General features: G+C 40.2%; 1 protein-coding gene across 4 annotated transcripts in view; it reads left to right on the forward strand.

Annotated features, from left to right (window-relative positions):
• Window positions 1-6,258: 6,258 nt before the first annotated feature.
• The window catches only part of LOC111926851 (guanine nucleotide-binding protein G(I)/G(S)/G(O) subunit gamma-4), a 94,583-nt gene continuing 78,270 nt past the window's right edge, over window positions 6,259-22,571 (forward strand). For 2 of the 4 annotated variants that reach the window (XM_086877767.1, XM_086877768.1), the window contains exons 1-4: window positions 6,259-6,412; window positions 19,558-19,642; window positions 20,831-21,029; window positions 21,914-22,004. In XM_086877767.1, the coding sequence (XP_086733893.1) occupies window positions 20,838-21,029; window positions 21,914-22,004 (283 nt within the window). In that variant the 5' untranslated portion in view covers window positions 6,259-6,412; window positions 19,558-19,642; window positions 20,831-20,837. Of the gene's footprint in view, window positions 6,413-6,684; window positions 7,459-19,557; window positions 19,643-20,830; window positions 21,030-21,913; window positions 22,005-22,571 lie in introns of those variants that run through there. The other 2 variants (XM_023923592.2, XM_023923593.2) reach the window with 2 other exon arrangements.

Below are 22,571 nucleotides of genomic sequence, written 5' to 3' on the forward strand. Positions count from 1 at the left end.
TATGAAGAAAATTTGATATAACTTTTATAGAAAAAAAAATTTCACAGCTTGATGGAGTCTTTTGGGGAGAGGAAGGAGATGGAAGTCCCCAGTGAAGTCTCAGAAGTCTGCCTCTTGAATTGTATTGTTTGACATAGAAGTTATCTGAAAAAAAGAATCATAGTCTGAGGTGAGAGATGGAAAATTCCTCTAGATATCAAAAATGAAACCCAGGGAAAATAAATATTTAATGCTCTGAGTTATTTGGTTTAAATGGCAGAAAAAAACAATGTTGTCAAAGGAATCCTAACATTGTGTGCAGAGAGAGAAGTGCTGAAGAGAGAAGTCCTGTTACTTGGGCAGAAGAGATCCCTGAGTTATGACAGTTTTATAAAGGGCAAGAAAGCTGAACAAATGGTACACAGTGAATGATTAAATAGCTGGGGACTCTTCAGAGTGGAACAAAAGAAGCAGATGGGAGATTTGACAAGGAGTCCTAAAAACATAAGCAGAGTAGAGAGAGGAACCATAGAGTCATTATTCCCTCCTTTACAAGGCAGAACTAGAAGAAACTAAGAGAAATGTGTGGGTACAAGGTCCAAAAAATTTAAAAGAGGTGCTTTTTCACCAGACGTGCAATTCAACTTTAGAACACTGCAGGACTTGGTGGGTGCCAGAGGCTTTTGGGGGCTCACACAGCTACTGGACAAATCAATGGAACAAAAATGAATGAAAGTCTATAAACCATTTGTCCCAGCATGTTCTTGAACTGGAGAATGTAACCTTCTGCAGGCAACTGATGCCAAGCTGAACAGGTCTGCTGTGATCCAGACTGGCCATTTTGAAGATAAATCCATCAGGAAACTGAAACAGTGAAAAAGACACGGAAGTATTTGCATTGAAACAAAGCCAGAAACTGTCCCTGTGTGTCAAACTAAACAGCAATGAAGCAAGTTTAGCTGTCACTAGAATACTGAGCAGTATCAGATGGTTCTGTGTCCAGGCAAAATAAATAGCGTTTTCTTTCTTGCAAGTAAGAAACGGGGAGATACACCAGGAGTGTGAGAAACAGGATGAAAGGATTAAACATGAAAGCTTGGCTAAGCTTTATCCAAACAAATATATACTCCCATTGCCCCTACCATACAGTTGATGGGGTTTGGACCTGCAGTTCCCAGAGCTACCATTCTGATGATATGCTCCTTTAAAAAACAGATTGTTATCTTGACAAATTCTTGGGGATAACCTTTATTAGGATATGAATGGATAAGCAAATTATGTCAGAAATGCACATCTGTAAACAAGGTCACTTTCAGCACTTTTTCAGCATGCTTTTGTGAATTTCCTATTTTTGTATTGTTTGCTCTTTATAAAATATCTACCCATTCTAAACTCACAAATACAATCCTAATTTTTCAAGAAGAGCAGTGCAAAAATCCAGAAATGGTGCATAATAGGTGAAAATGAAAATTTCTAGGACTTTTCAAATGAACCACTACCAAAAAGAAGTTCTTATAAAAAAAATTTAGTTTCTATGAATTATGTAATTTCATAGCATTGATTGGGAAAAGATAGTATAAAGCATGTGGGTTGTTAAGAACTTTTTGCAATGAATTAGGACGATAGTATTTTCCTCTGGGTTATAGATCCAGCTAAAGGCAATTATGGGCTTAATGGGGACATGAAAACTGCAGTCTGACATGCTTTTAAGGAGATTTCATCTCAGTTTCACCTCTTGAACTGACTCACTTCAAGAACACATCCTTTGCCTGACTGTTTACTGCAAAAGAGGTGTGAGTTGTTAGACACATGACAATGTGTAACTGTAAGAGACTATGATCTGGTGTAATTTACAAGCCATGAGTAGGTGCAAATTTAAACTCAAAGTCCTGTCTATATATTTTTAAACTATTTGCATTTCTCATTAGGCTTCTCTCTTTCTTTGTAGTGGGAATTATTCTAGCCTCAATCATTTCTGCACAAATCAAGTTTTCTTACATCATCCAAACTCACTTCACTAAAGGCAATTTAATTCTAGTTCAACATACATTGCAACCAGTGATTTAGCTCAGCTGTTTCTGAGTAAACTTTAAATTGGAATAATTCCTTCTAAATGGAGAAGCCAAGGCTGATCAATGTAGACTTTGAATCAGACTCGCTGATTCAAAACTGATAATGCAAGTAATTTTTAATTATTTCATCTAGATTAGACACTGAACAAATTTAGGGGTCATATAACATGTTTCCACCAGGCTATCTGGCTACCTCCTCTTCTGTTCTGGAAATGGGCCCTAGAACCATCAGCAAAAAACATTCTGATGTCAGAATGTGCTGAATGGGAATAAATGCAATGAAAAATCAAGCACCAATGGAAATCAAGTCCTGCTTGCAGTAGGCAAACCTAAAACAAGGATTATAAACAACTAGGGAAGACTTTCCACAACTCCTGTGCTTCAAGCTACTTTTGGAAGCATTTAATTTCACCTTTGCTTTCTACCTACTAGATAATGTTTTTCTTCTGTCTCTTGTCTTTCTATAACATTGAAGCCAAACATGAAGAATGCAAACATGAAGAGTGTTCAGTCTGTATTTCTTTGTCCTTGAATTCATTCAACAACTTACTCCTCCAACTTTGATTTGGAAGTGAGTAGATAATCAAAGACTGTTTCTCCTCATGATATAGATAGACCCATACCTCAACGACTATGATTTTTTGATTTTTTTTTTTAGACCATTCCTTGATTCCCTAAGCACAAAACTGTTTTTCTAGAAAAAAAAACTTCTTAAAATTTTTTAAAGTAGTATAGGAATAAAGGAATAATGTGCTTCCTTAGGAAAACAGACAGTTATTCATTCCCTGCTGAAAGGCTGCTCATCTCAGCTGACAAAAGATGCCCTTTCCACAGACCACTTTGATTTAAGATCATGGATTTAAGACACATATAATATTAATTACTTCACAGTTTTAAATATTATTTTATCATTAAAACACAGGTAAATTTCCCAAGACAGGTACCTACCTACTAATTGAAAAGGAGAGAAAATGAGACAGTAAAAGTGGCTTATAAAATCTAGGCCTTACATTACATTACCTTTGCAAGGCTTTCAGCTGAAACCTTTATGATGAGTGTAGATGGAGTTGTATTGAAAAATTACTAGTGGGTACTTAAAAATTTCCAGGAAGGGACAGTGGCTCACTGAACACTAAAATTTCAGAAACATTGACCTCAATCCACTCTGTGAACCTTAATGCCAGACACTGAAGAATTAGAGTACCAGTGTGATCTGTGCAGGCCTCAGTGCTGTGGGCTTATTCTGTTATCCAGGAGAACAGTAGGGAAATACCACTTGTATTCTTGCTCCTTGCTTGTTTTTCATCTTATCTTCTCCATCTATGGAGAAGAGAAAGAATTATAGTAGAAACCCAGGAAGAATTATGCTGAATAACTTCAAGTGAGATTCAGGTGCTGTTTGTAGGATAGAGGGAGACATCAGTGAACCAATGATGTTCAGAAGAACCAGGCTTGATTTGAAGTTATTCTAGTATGAACTGGTGTCATTCTACTCACCTTCATGGAGGTGCTGCAAATTTATATTGATGTAAATGAATTCAAAATGCTTAGCACTTTAGTAAAAAACTCTGATTTGAAAATGAAGAGCAGGCATAGTGTTGTATCTGTGCAGAATATTTAATTATTGTAATTATAAAAGAAATCTGCATGGCTGAAAGGTTTTACTTTGAAGCATTCAAGTGAGAAAAACATTATCATTCTGATGAAATCTTTAATTGTCCCTACTTGTCTTTCTCAACAATATTTTTAATCTAAACAGTTTGTAATCTTTTTTTAACACACATGATAACTGTTCAGTGCAGTTCTACTTAGGCTATGACATACTTTCCTTCTAAAGATTTTAGTAAATACCTTGTGAAGATTCACTCAGATGTTTATATGTAATGGCGAATTCTCTCCTGAAAACTCTTATTTCCAGTAAAATTTATGTTACAAATCTGAAATGTTCCCATTCTTTGCACTGTAAAATCTAATATTCCAAGGGTGAGTTGATGTGCTGTTGGCCACTGGCTTCATTTTCATTGCTGCTATTACAGCTTTGCTGTACAATCACACAAGGCATTGTACAGCCTGCTTAGCTTCACTGGTCTCCTTGAGAAACTGTAGATAATGCACAAATGTCAAGCACTGCTTTTGCTTTGTCCTACATCTGCTCCTGAGGAAAACTGGGCAGCAGCAGAGGGAACAGCAAAGAGCCTTGGAGCTACTGGCAGCCAGGAGTTTTGTGGGAGAGGCCAATAGAAACCTCTGTCTTCAGGGTGCTGTCAGTAGTGAGAAGGGACAAACACATACATTCATCCCCTGGCAACTGTAAGATCTGAAAGATAAAGTAGTGATATCTCTTCTTTTCAGTAAACAGGAAGTCCTAGTTCCGAGGTAGAAGAGGCTTCTCTTTCTTCTCAGCTGCAGAAAGTGGAGAGGATTTGCGTGAGTATTATTAGGGCAAGGACTTCCTGAGCCTGGGTTTGGGAATCTTGGCTCACTTTCCCCTCCAGTAGCTGCAGTGCCAGATGGGATGGGCTAGACTGAATCCTACCACAGTCTCCAAAACTTTAAAATAAACTGGCTTAAAAGTAGGATTTAGTCTGCCTGAATTAGCAACTGTCATTTAAACTCCAGGACACTGATTGAACCACTTTTCCCCCAAAGTTCTCTGTGGCCACTGAAGAGGCTTGGGTGCCAAAAGCCACTTATCTCTCCGAGCTTCTCAAGGATGGGCACCTAAGCAGGGACATGTGGTGTCCCCGGGGCTCCCACACCTGCAGCTCTGTGACTGTGCTGTGTAACCTTGCCTAGCAGCAAAGCAGAAGGCCAGGTTCCTTTCCCTTCCTTCCTATTCTATTGGAATATTGGTGGCACTTGCCTAGGACTGCTTTTCTTCAGGGATTTAAGCAATTTTTGAGTGCAGAAGTGTTGCCTAGGTGCTTAAATCTCAGAGAAAGGCACAGTCTTGGGGTCTGTACAGCTAGTCCTTGCAAGGAAGTTTCTCTCTTGGCTTGGAATAGAGATCTGTTTGGCCCAGTACCCATCTGACAGGGATAGCTTGCTCCCTGTCAATAAGGTGAGCACAAACGTGAACAACAGCCAAAAGCAGGTGCCAAGAGAAAAAAATAAGAAAGGTGGCCATAAGTAGATGCCATGAGAAAAAGCATGAGAAGCAGGGTGTACAGGCAGATTGAAGTTTATATTTGCAAGACTTAACCGCTGTTACCTCGCGTGTATCTAAACTTACTTTGGCAGGTGGGTCCTGGGATCCTGCTGTTTGAAGCATTCCCAAGATCTGGCTCTGTCCATCCGTGTAATCCTTGCAGGCAGCCTGGCTTAAGTTTTACAAAGCCAATATGACACCAAGGTAGCCAGCAGGCCCTAGGATGATAAGCAAAATGCAATTACACAGTCCTCACCAGAAAAGGCAGCAAAGGTCAGGGAATAGGAGGCCAATGCACCAGGCAGAAGCATAGGGATGTGAGAAAGATGCACTTGTGCACCCTCCGTATGTACATGTTTCTGATTTCAAGAATCAGGATGGTGATGCCAAGCCTAGGCATGCATGAATATATGAAGCATATTCCTATTAACATCGCCTGCACCGCATTGCTCTCATTTTCATAAAATTACTGAGTGCCCCGGCCGTGCAAGGTGAACTCCTGAAGCAGGCGGGAGCAGTGACGTGCAGCCAAGGCTCACTATTTATGTATTTGCCTACGCGAACCTGTTCTGTCAGAGAGCTGTTCGACCAGCACTCAGGGCAGCCTTTTCTTCCGGGCATTCCAGCCGAGTGCCAAAGCCGAGCCCCGCAGCCCTAAACCTGCTCCAGGAATCTACCCTGAGCAAACACCAAAACAGAGCGCAAACCCATCCGTGAGCCAACGCAGCGCTGCGGTGACAGCGGCTCGCAGCAGCCCGGCAGCGCCAGGCGCCAGCGGGCGGATGGCCACGGCTACGTGACACGCATGTTAAGGGCGTTTTTAATGTTGACATTAAAGCCGGGCAGGGTGGCGGCGGCGGAGTGAACCGCTTTAGGGGGGCATCTCCCGCCCGCTCGGCTCCCCAGCGGGAGCTGCAGGCCGGCCGGCTGCCCGCCTGGCACTTGCCGGGCGCTGTCAGGGCCCGAGCACAGGAGCAGGGGGAGCCGGCAATCGCAGGCTGCCCGCGGCACTTCCCGGAGCGCCCTTGCGCCGCCAGCCCGGCGGAGCGGGGCGGGAGCGGGCGGGGCGGGCGCTGTGTTGCCGGGGAGACGGGGGCGGGCGGCGCGGCGGGGCCGGGCAGGAACCTCCCGCCATGGGCTGCCGGGACGCTGTCAGCGGGATAAGAGCGGAGCGGGCGGCCGGGCGCGTCGGCTCTGGCGGGGAGAGGAGCGGGTAAGGGCGGGACGGGCACCGTCACGGCGGGGGGCTCGCCCGGCGGCACGGGGCCGTGGGAGGGCTCAGCACAGGCCCTGCCCGCGGGTTTCGGCGGGCCGAGGCCGGCAGCCGCGGCGCCGGGGCGGGCTGTCAGTGGCGCCGCTGTCGCCTGGAGATGCCGCCGGAGGCTCGGGGCAGCCCGGCGGCGGCAGCAGTAGGCGGAAGGAGCCGCCGGAGGTGGCGCGGGCGGGGCCCGGCCCGCCCCGGGGCTCCCGGGCAGCGGCGGCGGCGGCCGGCGGCGGGAGGGGCCCGAGTGTTGCCGGGGCCCGAGTGTTGCCGGGGCGGCGGCGGGCGCTCGGCGTCCCGGAGCGGTCCCTGCTGACGTGAGGCCTCGGCCTTTGCCGAAAGGCGCCGTTTAAGAGCCCCGTGTGCGTGTCCAGGCGGTGCGTGCGAGTTCTCCTCCGCCCCCTCCCGTGTTGCCGGGATGCTGTGCGGGTGACCGAGCACTGGAACAGATTGCCCAGAGAGGTTGTGCAGTCTCCCTCACTGGAGATGTTCAAGAGCCGTCAATCCTGGGCCACGTGCTCTAGGATGGCCGTGCTTGAGCAGGGAGCTTGGAGCAGATGCCCCACTGCCGTCCCTTCCAGCCCGGCCCGTTGCCTGTGCGCTGCCTACGGTGGGCAGCGCTGTGTGAGGTGTTGGTGCAAAGCGCGAACACAAAGCCTTTGCTGTCAGCGAGGCGTGTGTTGCAGATAAGGATCGAAGAAAAGCAAATGTGGGCTGTTCACGGAAGAGCGATAATGCTGGCGGACGTGGAATATGCAAGAGTCGCAGCGTTTCAGCACCTGAAGTGCCCTTTTTGAAACGCTTGCATCAAAATGAGTGGACAGAGGAGCGATGGGAACTCTTCTACATGTTCTTTGAGTGTAGGGAGACTGTTCAAAGATGCTTCTCCAAGAGAAAAGCAAAAATCTTAAAATTGGATATTGCCTGATATCTCCAGAGGAACTAAAGAGCTAGCTTTTACTAAGATCTGCAGTGAAGGGAGAAGGCAAGAGAAGCAGGTGCATCACTGGAAGTGAAAATAAAACTTCTTGTGTAAGAGAAAGCAGAGCAATTGAAGAAATTCAGAAAGAAGATCAGATGACTGAATGTCATTGCCTAGGACTTGGAAAACTATCTAATGTGGTTACAAATGGGACTGGCTAAAGAAGAAAATCTGGATGGCAGACTTTCTTCTTTATTTTTTTTTTCCATCTTGTAGTGCCATGTGAATCAGTAAGACTTCATTATAGGGATCTACAGGGGTCCTGGAGCTGGTGACACAGGCTTGTGTACTGTTTGTGTACTGTGATGAGGTGGTGGGACAACTATCTGCTCTATTCATGTGTATTGTAATCTTGTGCTAGGTAACAGAAAAGAGGTATCTGTAACATTTAATGTTTCCTGAAGGAAGGATCAGATTTTGCTTGCTTGGACAAGAGACCATGTCTGCATAGAGCTTTTATCATAATGGAGCTACAGTGTGGTAAGGACTCAGGAAAATATTCCTGAGTCTCCTTTTCACCTGTATTGTAGGCTCACGGACCAGTAGTGCAAAGAAGAAAGCTTTCTCTCAGGTGCTTTAAAAAAATCTGTGGTTTACTGACTCTGGGAGTTGCTGGTGGATGTTTTGAATAGATTGAATGTAAAATAATGCTGCTTTCATATATTATCTTAGATAAGGGAAAAAAAAACATTTTTTCCTAGGGTTTTAATTTAATTGTTCTTTCTTCCTTGTTGTCCTTTGGACAGGGACTCTTGCAAGCTAAAACCATATCGTTTTCAATGCTTTACTTATAAAATCAAAGCCGGTTGCTAAAAAGGAAGTTAGTTGTCCTTTGGTTTATAAGACTGTATACAGATTTCTTGAGCTTATTGGATGTCACTCATTTCCTACCTTCCCTTTCTCCTTGCCCTGTGAGTTTTTTTAGCCATACTCCAAGACAGTTTCCCATCAAAAATGTTTGATTGTAAGAAGTCTTTCTGTAAGATTAATAACCATTTATTAGGATTCTTCTTTGATGCTTCTTTTGCGTCCTCCTTTCTCGTAATCCCCGCTAGGGTTTTTCATGTGTTGCCACATCAGTTGGTAGTGCAGCTTAAAATAGTAAGGAGAGTCTGTGAGTACTTTGAACAATAGTATAGAATCTGTTGGAAAGTTAGGTACTGGATGTGTAAACACTGGAAAAGAGAAACTGCATTCTTAACACTTACTGAAAGTAAGTTGCTGTTTTCATATAGTTCTCTTTGCAGTCAAACTCGTAGAGCATAAGCAAACACTGTGATTCTATTAACAAGCACTTCAGGAAGCTCAGCTCTATATTCCTATTGTCAGTGATTTCTGTAACAGACCATGGTGCTTCCTTATTGGTATGAAATTGTACACCTTTGCAGCTGGTCATTTTGTATTTTTTTAATATTTGCAGAGTTTTGCCGTTGCCATGGTGGTCTCTTTTCAAATAAGATAATATTGCCCGTGGAGGAAATCTGAAGCAAAACTAGTTTTGATACTTGTTTTTTGAGGGCAGAAAGGAGCAGGGGGAATGTAGGGTGAAATGATTACTTTGTAAGAGGGTTCTGCTGCACCTGGAAGCACTGTCCAGAACAGCTGTCATTGACAAACCAAACTAATACCTGTCTTATTCCTTTTTGAGGGGTTGTCAGGCCCTGTGGGCTTCCATAGCTAAGAACTGTAGTAGCTGTTGCATGAAATGTCACTACTTAATCTTTTTTGCTATGCTTGTTGAAAAATTGGATTGTATTGTTAGAAAAGGATTGTAATATGCAGTGGAGGGAGGCCTTTATATATTTGCCTGGCATGACTTTGTCTCTTGCTTTGTTTTCCAGTTAGAAATGGTTGTGAGAATATCAGGCACTTTGGCAAATTATTGCTTGTTGAAGGTTCACAGACCTTTAGATAGTATCAAGTAGTTGAGCTGTTGTCATGGCAGTTGTTGGTTCCTGTGACAGCCCTGATCTGAGGATGGTACACCTGGGACAAGTTGAGGTAGAAGAGACTAGAGGTTCCTTCTGTTGTGTGATATGGACTGGTTTGTCTGAGCTTGCTAAGCTGATTGAGCAGCTTGTTACTGCTGAAGAAGGAAATCTCCCTCCTGCAGCCTTCCCTCACTGACCGTGACAACTGTCAATGAATATGGCAATTTAACAACGACAAATCCAGCTGTGAAAGCTAGTTTTCTGCAAAGCTGTCACAGTGGGCCACATCAAGAAGTAACTGGATGAGTGCAGTGCTGGAGATGAGAGGAGGAGAAGAGTTGCTGTGGAGGAACAGAAGCACCTTCACGCTAGTCTTGAGTTGTCAGGTGGGCTGAGCTGTCTTGTATAACTCTACCTTAGCTGCATTTTGGGACATGGGGGCCTTTGCTGAGGTTCAGCAGGGTTCCTGATCCAGCTGCCATGGTCTGTTGAGAAGAACTAATAAAGCAGCATGGTATTTGCCATATCAGGTTTTCTTTTCCTCTGTTCAGATTCAGGTCTTGCATTTGAACATGATTCTCAGGGACTTTGAAATTAGTGCAAGGTGAAGTCTTGCTTTCAGATGGAGCGCTCGATACAGAAGTGAAACTGGAATGTGTGATTGGAAAGGAGAAGGCTATGTGTAGTTTTGAAGTTTTTTCTAGCTGTAAGCTATTAGCTCTTTGATTAATGTTTGTAGCCTGGGATCTGATTAAAATCTCTTTTTCTGGGAGGTCAGGTTTTTTTGTACCAGTTATTTAAGTAGGCGTGTGAATCTTCTCAGTGTGATTTTTAGGTAACTGTGTTGTGTGAAGATGCAGATTAAATTTGATGCTGAGTAAGAGAGCAAGATGGAAAAAACCCTGTGAAATTCCTTAGTTTATATATGTTGAGGAAGGGATAGGTGGGTAATACTGTCATACATATAGTGAAGTCCTGGAATAGCACTGTGTCTGGGTGCCTGTATCTGCTGGAACTTCTGCTGTCTCCTTATTTTTTGGATATTCTCTAAAGTTCCCCTAGCTTTTTTTTGTTTTTATCACTGCTGCACATTTAATCTTCCTTCATATTCTGTACCTCATGGACTTTGTGATTTTTGTGTGTTACCAAAGAGCCAGGGTTTCTATTCTGCTTCTGTCTTTGTTACTTGGTCAGCTTCTCCCCCATTAAATAACTCCCTACTGCCTGCTCTTACTGTGGGTGAGATTTTGCAGTGACCATGCAGTGGGAAGCACTGAAAGGGTTGTCTTCTGCTCTTCTGAGCTTGTGTAGATTCCTGCAGGCATCTGGGGCTTGCTCTGTGACGCTTGTGTTTGTATGGGTTTATTGAGCTACGTGGTGCTGAGGCACTGTGGGAATTACTCTCACTCTCTCACTTACACGATGAAAGAGCTTTTCTGCTCTTCCTGGATAATTTAGAAGGTGAAAAGTGGAAGGCAAGTCAGGAATGGTGCTTTGCAAAAGATAGTGCAAGAGTAAAAAGATGGTGGAAGACTCCTGCCTGTTAGATTGTGTCTGTCAGATGCTTGCTCGGCCACTCTGACAATCTCAGCTAATTCTCATCTTTATGAATTCTTCTCTTTTTCTTCTCATGCTCTCTTTTCCTATGCCCAGAAAGTTGTGCTCCTTGGCTTCAGTTAGAAGTTATCACCATGCTCCATGGAAAAGTATGGGAGCATAAAGTACTAATTGTGCGGCGGGAGGAGGGGGTTTCTGATTTTTTTCAGCTTTTGACAGTAAAAAAAAGCCATTCTGTTTTCTCAAGAGAAAATTGGGAAGATGAAATATTAGGAATTACTGTCAGGTAATGCCAAATGCAAGGGTTTGCTGGAAGTATTAAAACTGATGTTAACTTCTGTGCGATTTTATTTCAGCAAACACATGACATCATCTATTTCTCTTTAGTATTGTGGAGGCATTTTCCAAAGATTCATGTTCTTGGGGGAATAAATAACAAAAAGAATGTATGTAGATCTGTTAATTTCATTAAGCTATTGATTTAGACCTTGGTGGATTAACTAAAAGATGGGGAATGAGTAATGGAAACAGCGAAGGGATGAATAGCTCTCAATGCCTTAATTCTTGAAAAATGTAAATTAGTAAGGAAAATATTTAAGATTTAGAGCAAGAAATGTTCTTGATAGTTTTTAATTCTCTTGCAGGACCTGATAAAAATCCAGCAATATAATAACGGTCAGATTTCAAAAGTTGGCCTCTGTCTGTTTTGATTCACTAGTTCAAACAGACACTGAAATAGTCTTAAAATTAACTAAAAAAGTGCTAGTCTTTATGTTGGAAGGAAATGGAGTCTAACAATGCCAGTTTCCGAGAACTGAGATCAAATGTTCTTATGATTTGCTGTAGAGAAAATAAATGAAAAGCCCTCCAGTGTAAAGTGGTGTGCTACATGATTATTACCATTTTTCTTTGTATTACTTGCATCTTTCAATGATATGGGGAGATTTGAGTCACTGAGGAATGTGTAGTTTCATTTTTTATTTGCATGTTTCAATTAAGTTCAAAGGAAAGCAGAGAAGTTCCTTTATGTGTCTGAATATATAGAGGAAATGCGGGGAGGGAAGTGTGGGTGTATTTTCCACTCCAGAAGGTACTCCTAATTACTCCAGAACTATTTTTAGAAGCCTAAATTACATCAGTTGCAAAGCCAATTTGATTATTGGAGTCCCACTACATCCTTAGCATTTGCAGCAAAAATTACCATATGATGTTTGCTTACTGAAAATGCTACTTGGCTACAGAGGTACCTTCATCTGGCATATTTCATGCATCTCAGTAGTGTAAAATCTTTTTTTGTGTGTATTCATGAGTGATGCACATTTATAATTGGGGACTATCTAGTTTGGCACTGTTCTTTTCTCTGCATTGTGGATGGATTAAAGGTTTTCTCTGGTGATTCAGCATTTTGTTAAATGTTTGTCTATCTCTACAATAGGTACACTGGGAAATGTCATATTTTTGGTCATTATTATATGTAGTAAAGTGTAATTATTAATCATAACTTTTCTGTTGGAGTCTGTACTCCTTGACTAATTTGGAGTGCTGCTTAAGCTTCAAAAATAAATTACAAATCCGAGTTGTTCCTTATTTACATTCCCGTTGGAGAAAAACTATGTAAAGTGAGATGATGTGAGTCATTTTGCCTGTACTTATCTGGAATGTTGACTGGGTCGTCTGGGTCCAGCTCTGTGCAAGAGGGGCAACTGAAGCAAATGCCTTTTTGCTGTAGAGCCTGGAAGAGATAGAGGGTATGCTTCCCTAACACCACCAAAGCTGTTTTCACTTTGTAAAGAAGCTGGCATACTGAGCTTAACAGGAATAGCAGTGTGTGTAACTCTCAGATATTTAGGTGACTTTTTAAATTACCACTTTTAGAAGTGTTTACCTGCTGTTTTGTCTGCATCTGATTGCTAATAGAAAATACCAAGTTCACTGACCTGTTTTAAAGATTCAGAAGTGGAATTAGTCTATGGCCCTTTTATGACCTTTTTTAAAAAATCTCTGATCATTTATCTTCCTCACATATTTAATTCCTCTTAGTGGATACTTTAGTCACAATGTCAAAACTTATCTTAAGCACTTTGTACCTACTAATCGTCTAACTACTAAGCTTTCATTTAGTATAGCATTTACTCTTTCATATCCCTTCAGTAAAAGTGCCTGAATAACTCAAGAGTGCTCAAATCTTTACTTGTTTTCCTTCCCCAGGTATTGGTACAATCAAAGTGTATAAGATCATAAGTTTTGTGTGATCCTCTAGATCACGACTCAGGCAGACATTTGTTGTCCAAAATGCTGGGTGGTCTGCATGCTTGTGTGGCCAAGCTACAGTCCCAGAGACCACACTGTCTCCAGTACTGTGGATTAATGTAAGACCATATCACCAAGTCTTGTGACTTACCTGTCATAGTAGACTGCTGCTTTCCTTTTAATTTGCAGTCTGTGGAGGGTAGTCTGGATCTTTAGATTTAGTTGTTACTGTGCAGCCATGACTGCTTGCTTTGCAGTCTGTTCTGCGGTTAAAGTATCAAAGCTAAAATATGGAAGAAGATATTTGGGAGTATTATTTGTATATATTTTAATTTAGGGAAGAACTTGTTAGTGCTCTGAGTAGTGTTCAGAACAAGGCTCACTTAGGAGCATTGCCTTGCCACTGCCAAATTTTTACAGATGATCTTCATCCTTCATTTTTCTTTTTTTAAGAACTTACTGGCCTTTCATAAATTCTGCCTTGTGGTGGAGTATTTGTCAGTTCCTTCCTTTAGTACCATGTATTTGCAGAGGTGCTGGCCTCTGACACTCTAGATAAAGATCTGAAAGAGATCTTCAACTCCACTACCAAAGTGGAGCCATCATTTTTGCCATTATTTTCATGGTATTGGTAGCACCATTGTATCCTTTAGTGCTTTTTAGCTGATGTCCATGAGAGCAGGCATATTTGTTTTTGACACAGTTAATGCTGCAATGATTATCTTTGAAGGCACCCAGCTTTCCTCATGCCTCCTGTGAGGAATGCTTATTCTCCATGCCTATATGCAGTGGTTTGAAATATGAAAATTTGAAGTTAACTGGAATGGATTTAATTTGGCTAATAACTATGTTGTAGTTAATGACTTTGGATAGTATAAGACCACAATCTTAGCATAAACTTGAGTATAGCATGTGTACAGGGCTAATGTATAACTTGAGTGTAGGTGGTTGTTTGAGAGCCTGTCTTTCATTAGTGTTGTACTTTTTATCTTGTTAGATGAATCATCTCTTTTTTTTTCTTGATTTCAGGCTTGACAAGCATGTATTCACAGGTGTTTGATATTGTTTGATGACTAAATAAAATTCCACACGAAGTTGAGAAGCTGTCTCAAAGCACTTGTCTAATATGCAGCTGGACTTTGCCATTGGCTCCATCTCAGTGCTCAAAAGGAGGAAATTGTTGTTAATCTGTTAACTTGTAAAGGAATACTGTTTTTCATAACTCAAGGCAGAACCTGAGAACCTGCCAAATTTTCGCAAGAAAAAAATGTCCCAAGATGATGCTTTGGAAACTGTTGAAGAGAAAAACACGACCGGGGCCGGGGGGGGGTGGTGGTGTGTGTGTAAGAGTAATGTGTACATGTTGATCTGAGATACCTGTGAGTAATGGTTCTATCATTTAGAGCCAGTTTCACCAATACTTTTGCTAGGCAAGTGAAATTCTAGAAACAGTCACGTTGGGGAGAGCAGACATAAACACCCAGAGGTCAGAATATATCACAGCAGGCTGATTAAACTCTAGCAAGTACATTATGTGTTACATTTTAAAAGAATACTCTGATCAAGTTTTGGAAGAGTAGTCTGCAACAATCTTTGTGCCCAAATACATTACACAGGAGTTTGATTTCAAGCTATCAAAAAAACCTGAGACCTGAAAATCCATGGGAAAGTATAAATTGGGATGAAGCAAGAGTTTGGCTTTTTCTTTCTTATTTCACTGTGTGGTACATCACAGGTCTGGGTCTTGATCAGAATGATGACCGCTCTGAAACTTGTTTCTGAGAGGGTGACCTGCCTGCACCTGCTGTAATGCCTCTGTGTATCTCAAAGTGTCTGTAGCCTTGGGTATGCTTGCTGACTTGTTTTTATAAATACATATATGACAAGTATTTTGGAAAGCACCAGTTTCTTTTATTTGAACAAACCTGGCTTATTGTTTGTCTGATTTAATTTGGTTTTTTCCCTTGGCATTCCTATTCTGCATGAGGAAGAGCTAGTTTAGCCCTCATGTCTGTGTTCCCTAACCATACACAATATGAAAATGCATATTTTATTTCTATAAGAACTATTTTTTTCAGTAAGCACAGATAATTCCTTTAATTATTTTTTTTTTCAGTGTAAGATACAATGCTTGCACATCCACAAGAGATTGAATATTTCTAATTCTCAGATTGTATAAGCACTGAGCTTCATGGATTAAATTTTTAATACCATGACAGTAGAAAACAAATAAACAACACTTGTAGAGGGCTTAAAATACTTGGAGAAGCAGGACTTTGCAAAACAAATTCAGTTGTTGCAAGACAAACATCCCTCTTAAGTGAGATGGGAGTTAATACGTGAAGTGTCAATATGAAGATTATACAGCCATAAACACACTTGTGTATACTGAAACATCATTACTCTGATGGTCTCACCATACTTTTGAGGTTCATTAAAATAATACTTGTTTACTGTGTTGTGCACTTGACATACTTCCCTGGCTTGTTAAAAGGACAGTGCATGTGTTGTTTATCCAAACATACCAAGCATTTTTTGTTTTCACCTTTTTCTTTGTTCTGGGGGGAGGGACTCTGAATAGCTTGTTCAGAAATAATAGTCTAGTGGATTACATGCAAGGCTAAAAGCTGGGTACTGGACTCCTTGATGAAATCAAAGACTTGGTCAGAAATAGCACTGTGTCAAAAAAAAATTATATTTATCATAATACCTGTATGTTAAGAGGTTGCTTTTTCATGTGCAATGTCATGGTTGGAGCAGGATGTCTGCTCCATACATACTGCTTAGTATGGAATAGATTTTATGCTTCTGTAACCACAAATAGTTAATAAATAATTGCAGAGGACAGAGCAGAAAGTGGTTGAAAATACTAAGCAGGAGGTCTTCTGTGGAGCTGGAGTGTTGTCTGATATGTCTGTTTTGAGAATGAACCAAACTTTAAATGTCTTGGATTTGCTCTTGTTTGCTCATGTTTTTGACTGAGTTCTTGGATGGTTAGCAAATGTTCACTGTGTTTTGTAAGCTATTCTTTTGGCTGATTGCCCTGCATCAGCAATGCAAAGCATCAAAGTGTCTCAAGCTTTCTGAGAAGCTCTGCTGAAACGGCAGGTTCCTGTTTTTTCTGTGTGTTGCTCCTGCTGTGTATATAACCTATTTTGGCAATGTCAGCTGGTTATTTCTTTCCAGCTTGTGTGAAGTTTTGAATCATATCAAAAGAAAGGGAAGAATGCTGATTTCAGTGATGCATTACTTTGAGCTTTTACTTGCATTTTCCCACCACGTACAGATTTCAAGACAGCACTGTGCTTCTCTTTTCATTCCAGGCCACACTAGATATCTATTTCTCTATTGCATGTCCTCCTGCACTTTCTTTTCCTCCCCAGTTTGCACAGAGGATTTCATTCTTAGTCTAATTGTTAGTGAATTGTTAGTGAATTCCTTTAACCAGACAATCAAATTGCTGTCTGCCACTTACGAGCTAAACTTAGTTTCTGCAATAAGCCTGACAATCTTTGCTACAATAGCAGAAGCCTCTTGTGGAATGTCTTAGTGTTAATAATGTGCTGATGCTCCTTATTATGTGTGTATCTTCTGCTAATAAAAGCTTGAGCTTAAATTGAAAGTTGAACCCCAGACTAAGTCTTATGAAATAATGATTGATAGATTAATGTTAAAATCCTTGAAAAGGTAATGAGCATGCTCTCCAGGGCATAAATGTTAAGTACAAGCAATGAGGCTGGGATAAGTATTTGCTAATCGAAATGAACACTGTATAAACTAAATGTAGTGTTTGTTGGCCAGAGGTGACTTGTATATATACTTCATTTTACAGAATGGTTATGAAGGCTGCAAATTTTGAACTGGAGTCCAGAAAAAACTTGATTGCCCAATGTCTTATAGAAATTAAGTTTTTTTTTCAAAGCATTAATTTTAATAGCTGCTGAAAAAGCAACTTCATTGTATTTTGTACTTAAAAGGGCTTGTAGCCATGCCACAGCTGTCAATGTTTATATCTTATCTGAAACAGAAAACTAGGGAAGGTAAATAAATTAACAACTTAATGTTATCTAGATCTCTTTTCCTCCTGCTATAGCTGTTGGGCAACAGTTTCTGAAAGTAATAAACTAGTATTATGGGCTTTTGACTTAGTACTGACATATTGTAATAATGTATGTAATTACATATTTCATTATGATGCTGCTGTTTACTGGGCATTCCAGGCCTTTCTGGGCAATGTATTGCTGAAAACAGAATTAAGGAAAAGGCCCAGTTCACTCTAATATACACCCTGCTAGTTCTGACTCTGTGTTTTTGTTCCATTTTCTTCTTGCCTCATATTCTGCTGTTGTTAGAGATAACAACTAATCATTAGCACAATGCAAATTTAGTGTATTAATGATTCAGTATTCAAGATAGGTAAATTGGTCTTAATTTTGAGTTCCATTCTTTCAAGGACGATTTTGATGTTTTCTTTCAAAGTCCACCAAAGTAGAAGACAGTCTTACACTTTAAGATGCGCTGTTGATTAGCAACTTCATAAAAATGGAAAGAAGTTCAGAAAAAATACAATTTTCAGCTGCAAGAAATTAATTTCTACCGCAATAGTAAATAGGAAGTAACTTGCTTTGGTGGTGGTGCAGAAAGGGGTCAGAGGGCAGACATGATACAGGTTGAATTATGTGCATGATGCAAAGATGGGCATGAAAAGGGCAGAAGAATACCAGAATTATTCACAGTTAAGTGATTTTTTTTTAACTTGTGAGTTTTTTCCTTTTATAAATAAATACTATATAGTAGAGGTGATTTTTGTGAAACATGATAGTCATATTCTTCTAGCAGATGAAATGGCTTTTTTTTTTTTTTTTTTAAGAGCTGGCTATGTGAAACCCTGACACATAGTGTATTTCAGAACTGTGAAATTGTTAATGTCACACTGGGACTGTGTACTGCACTCTCATGAGTGCAGAAAGAAAGTAGGTTTCTTTCTGCTCTCATGCAGCTCAGTTAGGTTATATCACCAACTGTTCCCAAAGATATGTTTGTGCTGTCAGTCTGTTTCAAAACTTCATTGCAGAAAAAGAAATAGATATAACTCAGAACTAGGTAGCACTTGTTGAAGCAAATCCTAAAACAAGTGCCCCACTATCCAGCATGGTATCTCTCTACAATTTTTTTTTTCTGCACTGTAGAATCAGAGCATCTTAATTCCTTACCCATTCTATATTAAATTATTGTATTATGAATATATACCTATATTTGTGTTAATGGCAACAAAATTGTACTTTATCTTGCTACTGATATTTGGAATCCACCCTTTTGATAGAATATGGCATTGTATGGTAAATCCATGTAACCAGGCAAGCAGTGCAGGAAACCTGGAGACTGAAGCTTCAGCTGGAAGGACACAAAAACATGATGGACAACTTATCTCTACATCTATTAGTCTGGTGCAACAGCAGAACCACTGGCTGCTTAAGCTATTCTATTTCAATAATAGAATTGAAATTGTGACTATTAGCTGAATGGGTAAATTAGATTGTTGTGAGGCTGTGGAGGAAACATGTTTCCTAGTGGTCAAGGGGAGGCCAATTGTTAGGTGCTTGCCTGGGTAACCTGTAGTGCTTGTCTCTTTCCTTAAGGAATTCTGTCATGTTCATGCTTACCATAACTTTAAGCTGAAATTTTTATTTATTTCCCATTGAGAATACTAAACCAATCAATTTAGTGTTTTTCTTTCCTTTTTTTTCTGTCCCCATCTGTTGTGTTTTGTTTTTTTTTTCTCACAATTAACTGTGGATGTTATAAATATCTTTTGAGTGCTCTCCTAGAGACCTTTAGTAGTTTCATGTTTTTGAGGCTTTTCTTGGTTAATGCCCTTTGCATTCCCAGTGATAAATTTCCAATTGATGAGTTTCCCACTGACAAATTTTCAGTTTTTATTAACTACATCTTCCCTGGTGCTTAGTGTAACAGAGAGTTGGTATTTTGTCAGAACAGACTCGGACAGGTTTAAGATGCGTTTTCATCAACACCTGACTGTGTAATTTAGTTCTCCTTCTATCCTTCACTTGTACCTGGAGCTGCAAGTTCTTCCAATATTATTACATGCAGGTAGTGATCACTGAAACCTCATACTGTTTGTGTATGAGTCCTCATTTTGGACTTCATGAACTAATGGATTTTATTATGTTAACTTGTTTGCCAATTATTTTCTCTGTAATCGGATTTCAGTTGTGCACAATCTTAAGCTAAAAGTGAAAACCAGGGCTTTAAAGCTCAAAAAACCCTCAAGGACTCTTCCTAAACTTCAAATAGCTGTCATAAAATAACTTTTTAAAAAAACATTAACCATTATATTTTTCTGTTTTTAAAAACAGGTGAACCAAGAGTGATATTTCCCGAATACATTTGCTTGTTCTTCCAGATAGGAGATAAATGTGTTAAGCTGGCAAAGTGATTCTGGTAAGATTTTTTTTGCTACTTCTACACTGATATTATATGTGTGTTTGCAGTTTTGCTACTAGACGGAGCTTTCTGAACCATTAGTGCAAACAAACTCGCTTTTACTTCCAAGGTCTTTTTTTTTACCTAATAATTACACATTAATCCATCTGTTTTATTTAAATGTTACATTGAAAATTATTTTGCTTTTTTTTTTCACATTCCATGCTTGGATATGATGAAAGTATTTGACTTTTGAAGCTTTTACTTCAGTTGTTTATACAGAAATAGGAGCTAAATGTGCTTGTAGCACTCATTAAATTAGGTTTATGTGGATTAAATGGTTAAATGGCTGTTTCCATAGCTGCCGTCACTGATTATTGTTTTTGTTTTGCTTTCTTCTGTGATTCTCTTGAGAGTTTTCTACAGCTGAGTTTTGCATTTTATGTCTTGTTTGAGTTAAATGTTTCTCCGTGTACTACTGCTGAGCATCCAAAGCAAAATTAATCACTCTGGGAAGCAGAACCAATATTTTTGGTATTTCCTCCTGAACAATTGCAGCAGAATCGTCTCTTGAATTCAGCACACACTTGTAATGACTGCTACCCACACAGTTGTGCCAGAAGGGAAACACTGTCTGGCTTAATTGTAAATATAAAACATTGTGCTTTTGCAATTCCCAAAATTATCTGAACTCAGTAATTTTTTTCTTTTCCCCCTGAAACAATCTGCATACTGTTGGAATAAATAACATGGTGTTGTTCAAATGAACTGTTAAAGAGCATGTTTTCTGTATGATGTTGTGTAAGTGCTATGTGTTTTGCCCTTATGCTTCAGGTCAAGTAGCTTTTAGCAGCTGACAAATGTTGAAGCTTGCATAGAGGTTACAAAAAAAAGCTGGAACAATGTAATTAGCTTTCATTTATGTAGTGGAAGGGAATGCTCTGTTGCAGGCTTCTACTTGTTAGATTTATGAAATCAGTGTTTGGGGTCCTGGACTGTTAGCTAAAGTTTCACTGAGCTTCTCTAATTTTGTTCTTTTCTTTCCCTTCTACCCTATGTGGGTATATTGATTCCTCAGTTCAACAGACACTGTCTTTTGGAGAGGGTGAGATATAGGGAAGAAGTGCTCCCTTCTTTCCCTGTCTTTTGTCTATAAGGAATGTGTTTTTTGATGGAGCTAATTTCTATCCTTTTCTGTACTTACAGCTCAGACATGAGCAGTGCCAGTAACTCACTGGCACGGGAATTTTTGACTGATGTCAACAGACTGTGCAATGCAGTGGTACAGAGGACAGAAGCCAAGGAAGATGAAGAAGAAGAAACTCATATGGCAGCACTGGGACAATACTTAGTTCAAGGACGTGGGTTTATTTTGCTTACCACTCTGAACTCAATAATTGATCAGGTAGTAGCTTTTCTTGAGTGGTTACAGTTTTTGTATTGAGCTTTGACTGTGTGGGTTTGTCTGGCTTGCATTGTTCTTGGTGCTGGTTTTCTTTCCCTTTTGTGGAGAGTGCATGAGTTAACTGGGAAGACTAGAAACTCAAAAAGATACGTTGTAGTTGCCTTCTGTCCTTCAGCAGGAGGAGAAAATGGAAAACTAGATAATCACAGTCCTGTTTGCCAGCTCATGTTTGACTAAGGCATGTGTGAAGCTCAAGTGCAGTAGGGTGGGTGGAAGGAGACTTCATTTGACCTGCATGACCCAGGACCATGTAAAGTGCCAAAATGCTTGAGTCAGCTTTTTGTGTTCAAAAGTTATTGATCTTTAGGACTGAAACCGTTCTGATAGTGCTGCCAAGTATCCCATAAGAGAATTGTGTTTGAATTCTGTGCTTTCTACTGTTCTTCCCTGCACTGAAGTTCTTAGGATGTAAGTCATAGAATCCCAGTAGGAGTGGAGGTTTTTTAGGGGTCATTCTGTGGTTTTGATTTTTTTTGCTGTTACGTTTTTGGAACAAAGTTTCAAACTTATCTGGGGCTTCATGTTGACTTTTTAAAATCACTAAGTTTTGTGCTTTTGACTTTTCTGATTTTCTTTCTTGAGTTATTCTTTCTACAAGGGGGTTTAGGAGAGCTTTTTGCAGAGGTGTAATAAATATCTTGGATGCTTTCTGATTGGCTCTAGTTAATGATTGTAGCACTCTTTGTAGTTAGGTCATTTTTTCAGCACTTAAAACAGCAGAATGGCATAGAGAACTAAATGCTGAATTGCTTGGTAAAATAAAGAAGGTTAATCTATTCTTTTAAAGTACGAGATCTTTTGTTTTTATTTTGCTCCTAACATAGGAGCTGACATGTCGAGAAGAACTTCTGACCCTCCTCCTGTCCCTTCTGCCATTGGTTTGGAAAATCCCTGTCCAGGAAGAAAAAGCAATAGGTATGTTTTATCACTTACAGTATTAAGCACTTTAAAAAAGTGATGTGTGTTTTACTACAGAGCCTAAGACTCTGTGCTAAAGAGTAGCTCATTGTAGTACATATCCTCAGACATGGAATGAGGATGTGGATTCTGCAGATCTGCAGACAATTTAAATTCCAAAAATAACAAAAAATCGTGCAGAGAAGGTAAAGGCTTTTGGTCAGTGTGAAAAGCAGTGCTTTTGTTGCTGTGTAAAAACTGAACGAGGAAATGACAGTGATCTGAGTCAGATTTTTTTGTTTCATTTTGGGCTCTTACATTTGTCTGATGCATTCTTTTCCATACTAGAGGATAAAACAAAGAGAATTAAGTAAATGAAATTGTGTGTTTGAGAGAGTTTCTAAAGATTCATACCCAAAGCTCTTCCAGGGTTTTTTTTGCTATTTGAAACTCCTCCAAACAGAAGGCCTTTGTAAATGTTTGTAGACTTGGGGTCTTTAAAGGGCCAGTTTCATATAAGTTTTATATAATAAGCTTTCCTGCTTGCTCAGTTGCATCATTCTTTCATGCTTCTGTAAGCATGAT

The sequence above is a fragment of the Cyanistes caeruleus genome, chromosome 2 (genome assembly GCF_971803275.1).
Source record: "Cyanistes caeruleus chromosome 2, bCyaCae1.hap1.1, whole genome shotgun sequence".
Taxonomy (NCBI): Eukaryota; Metazoa; Chordata; class Aves; order Passeriformes; family Paridae; genus Cyanistes; species Cyanistes caeruleus.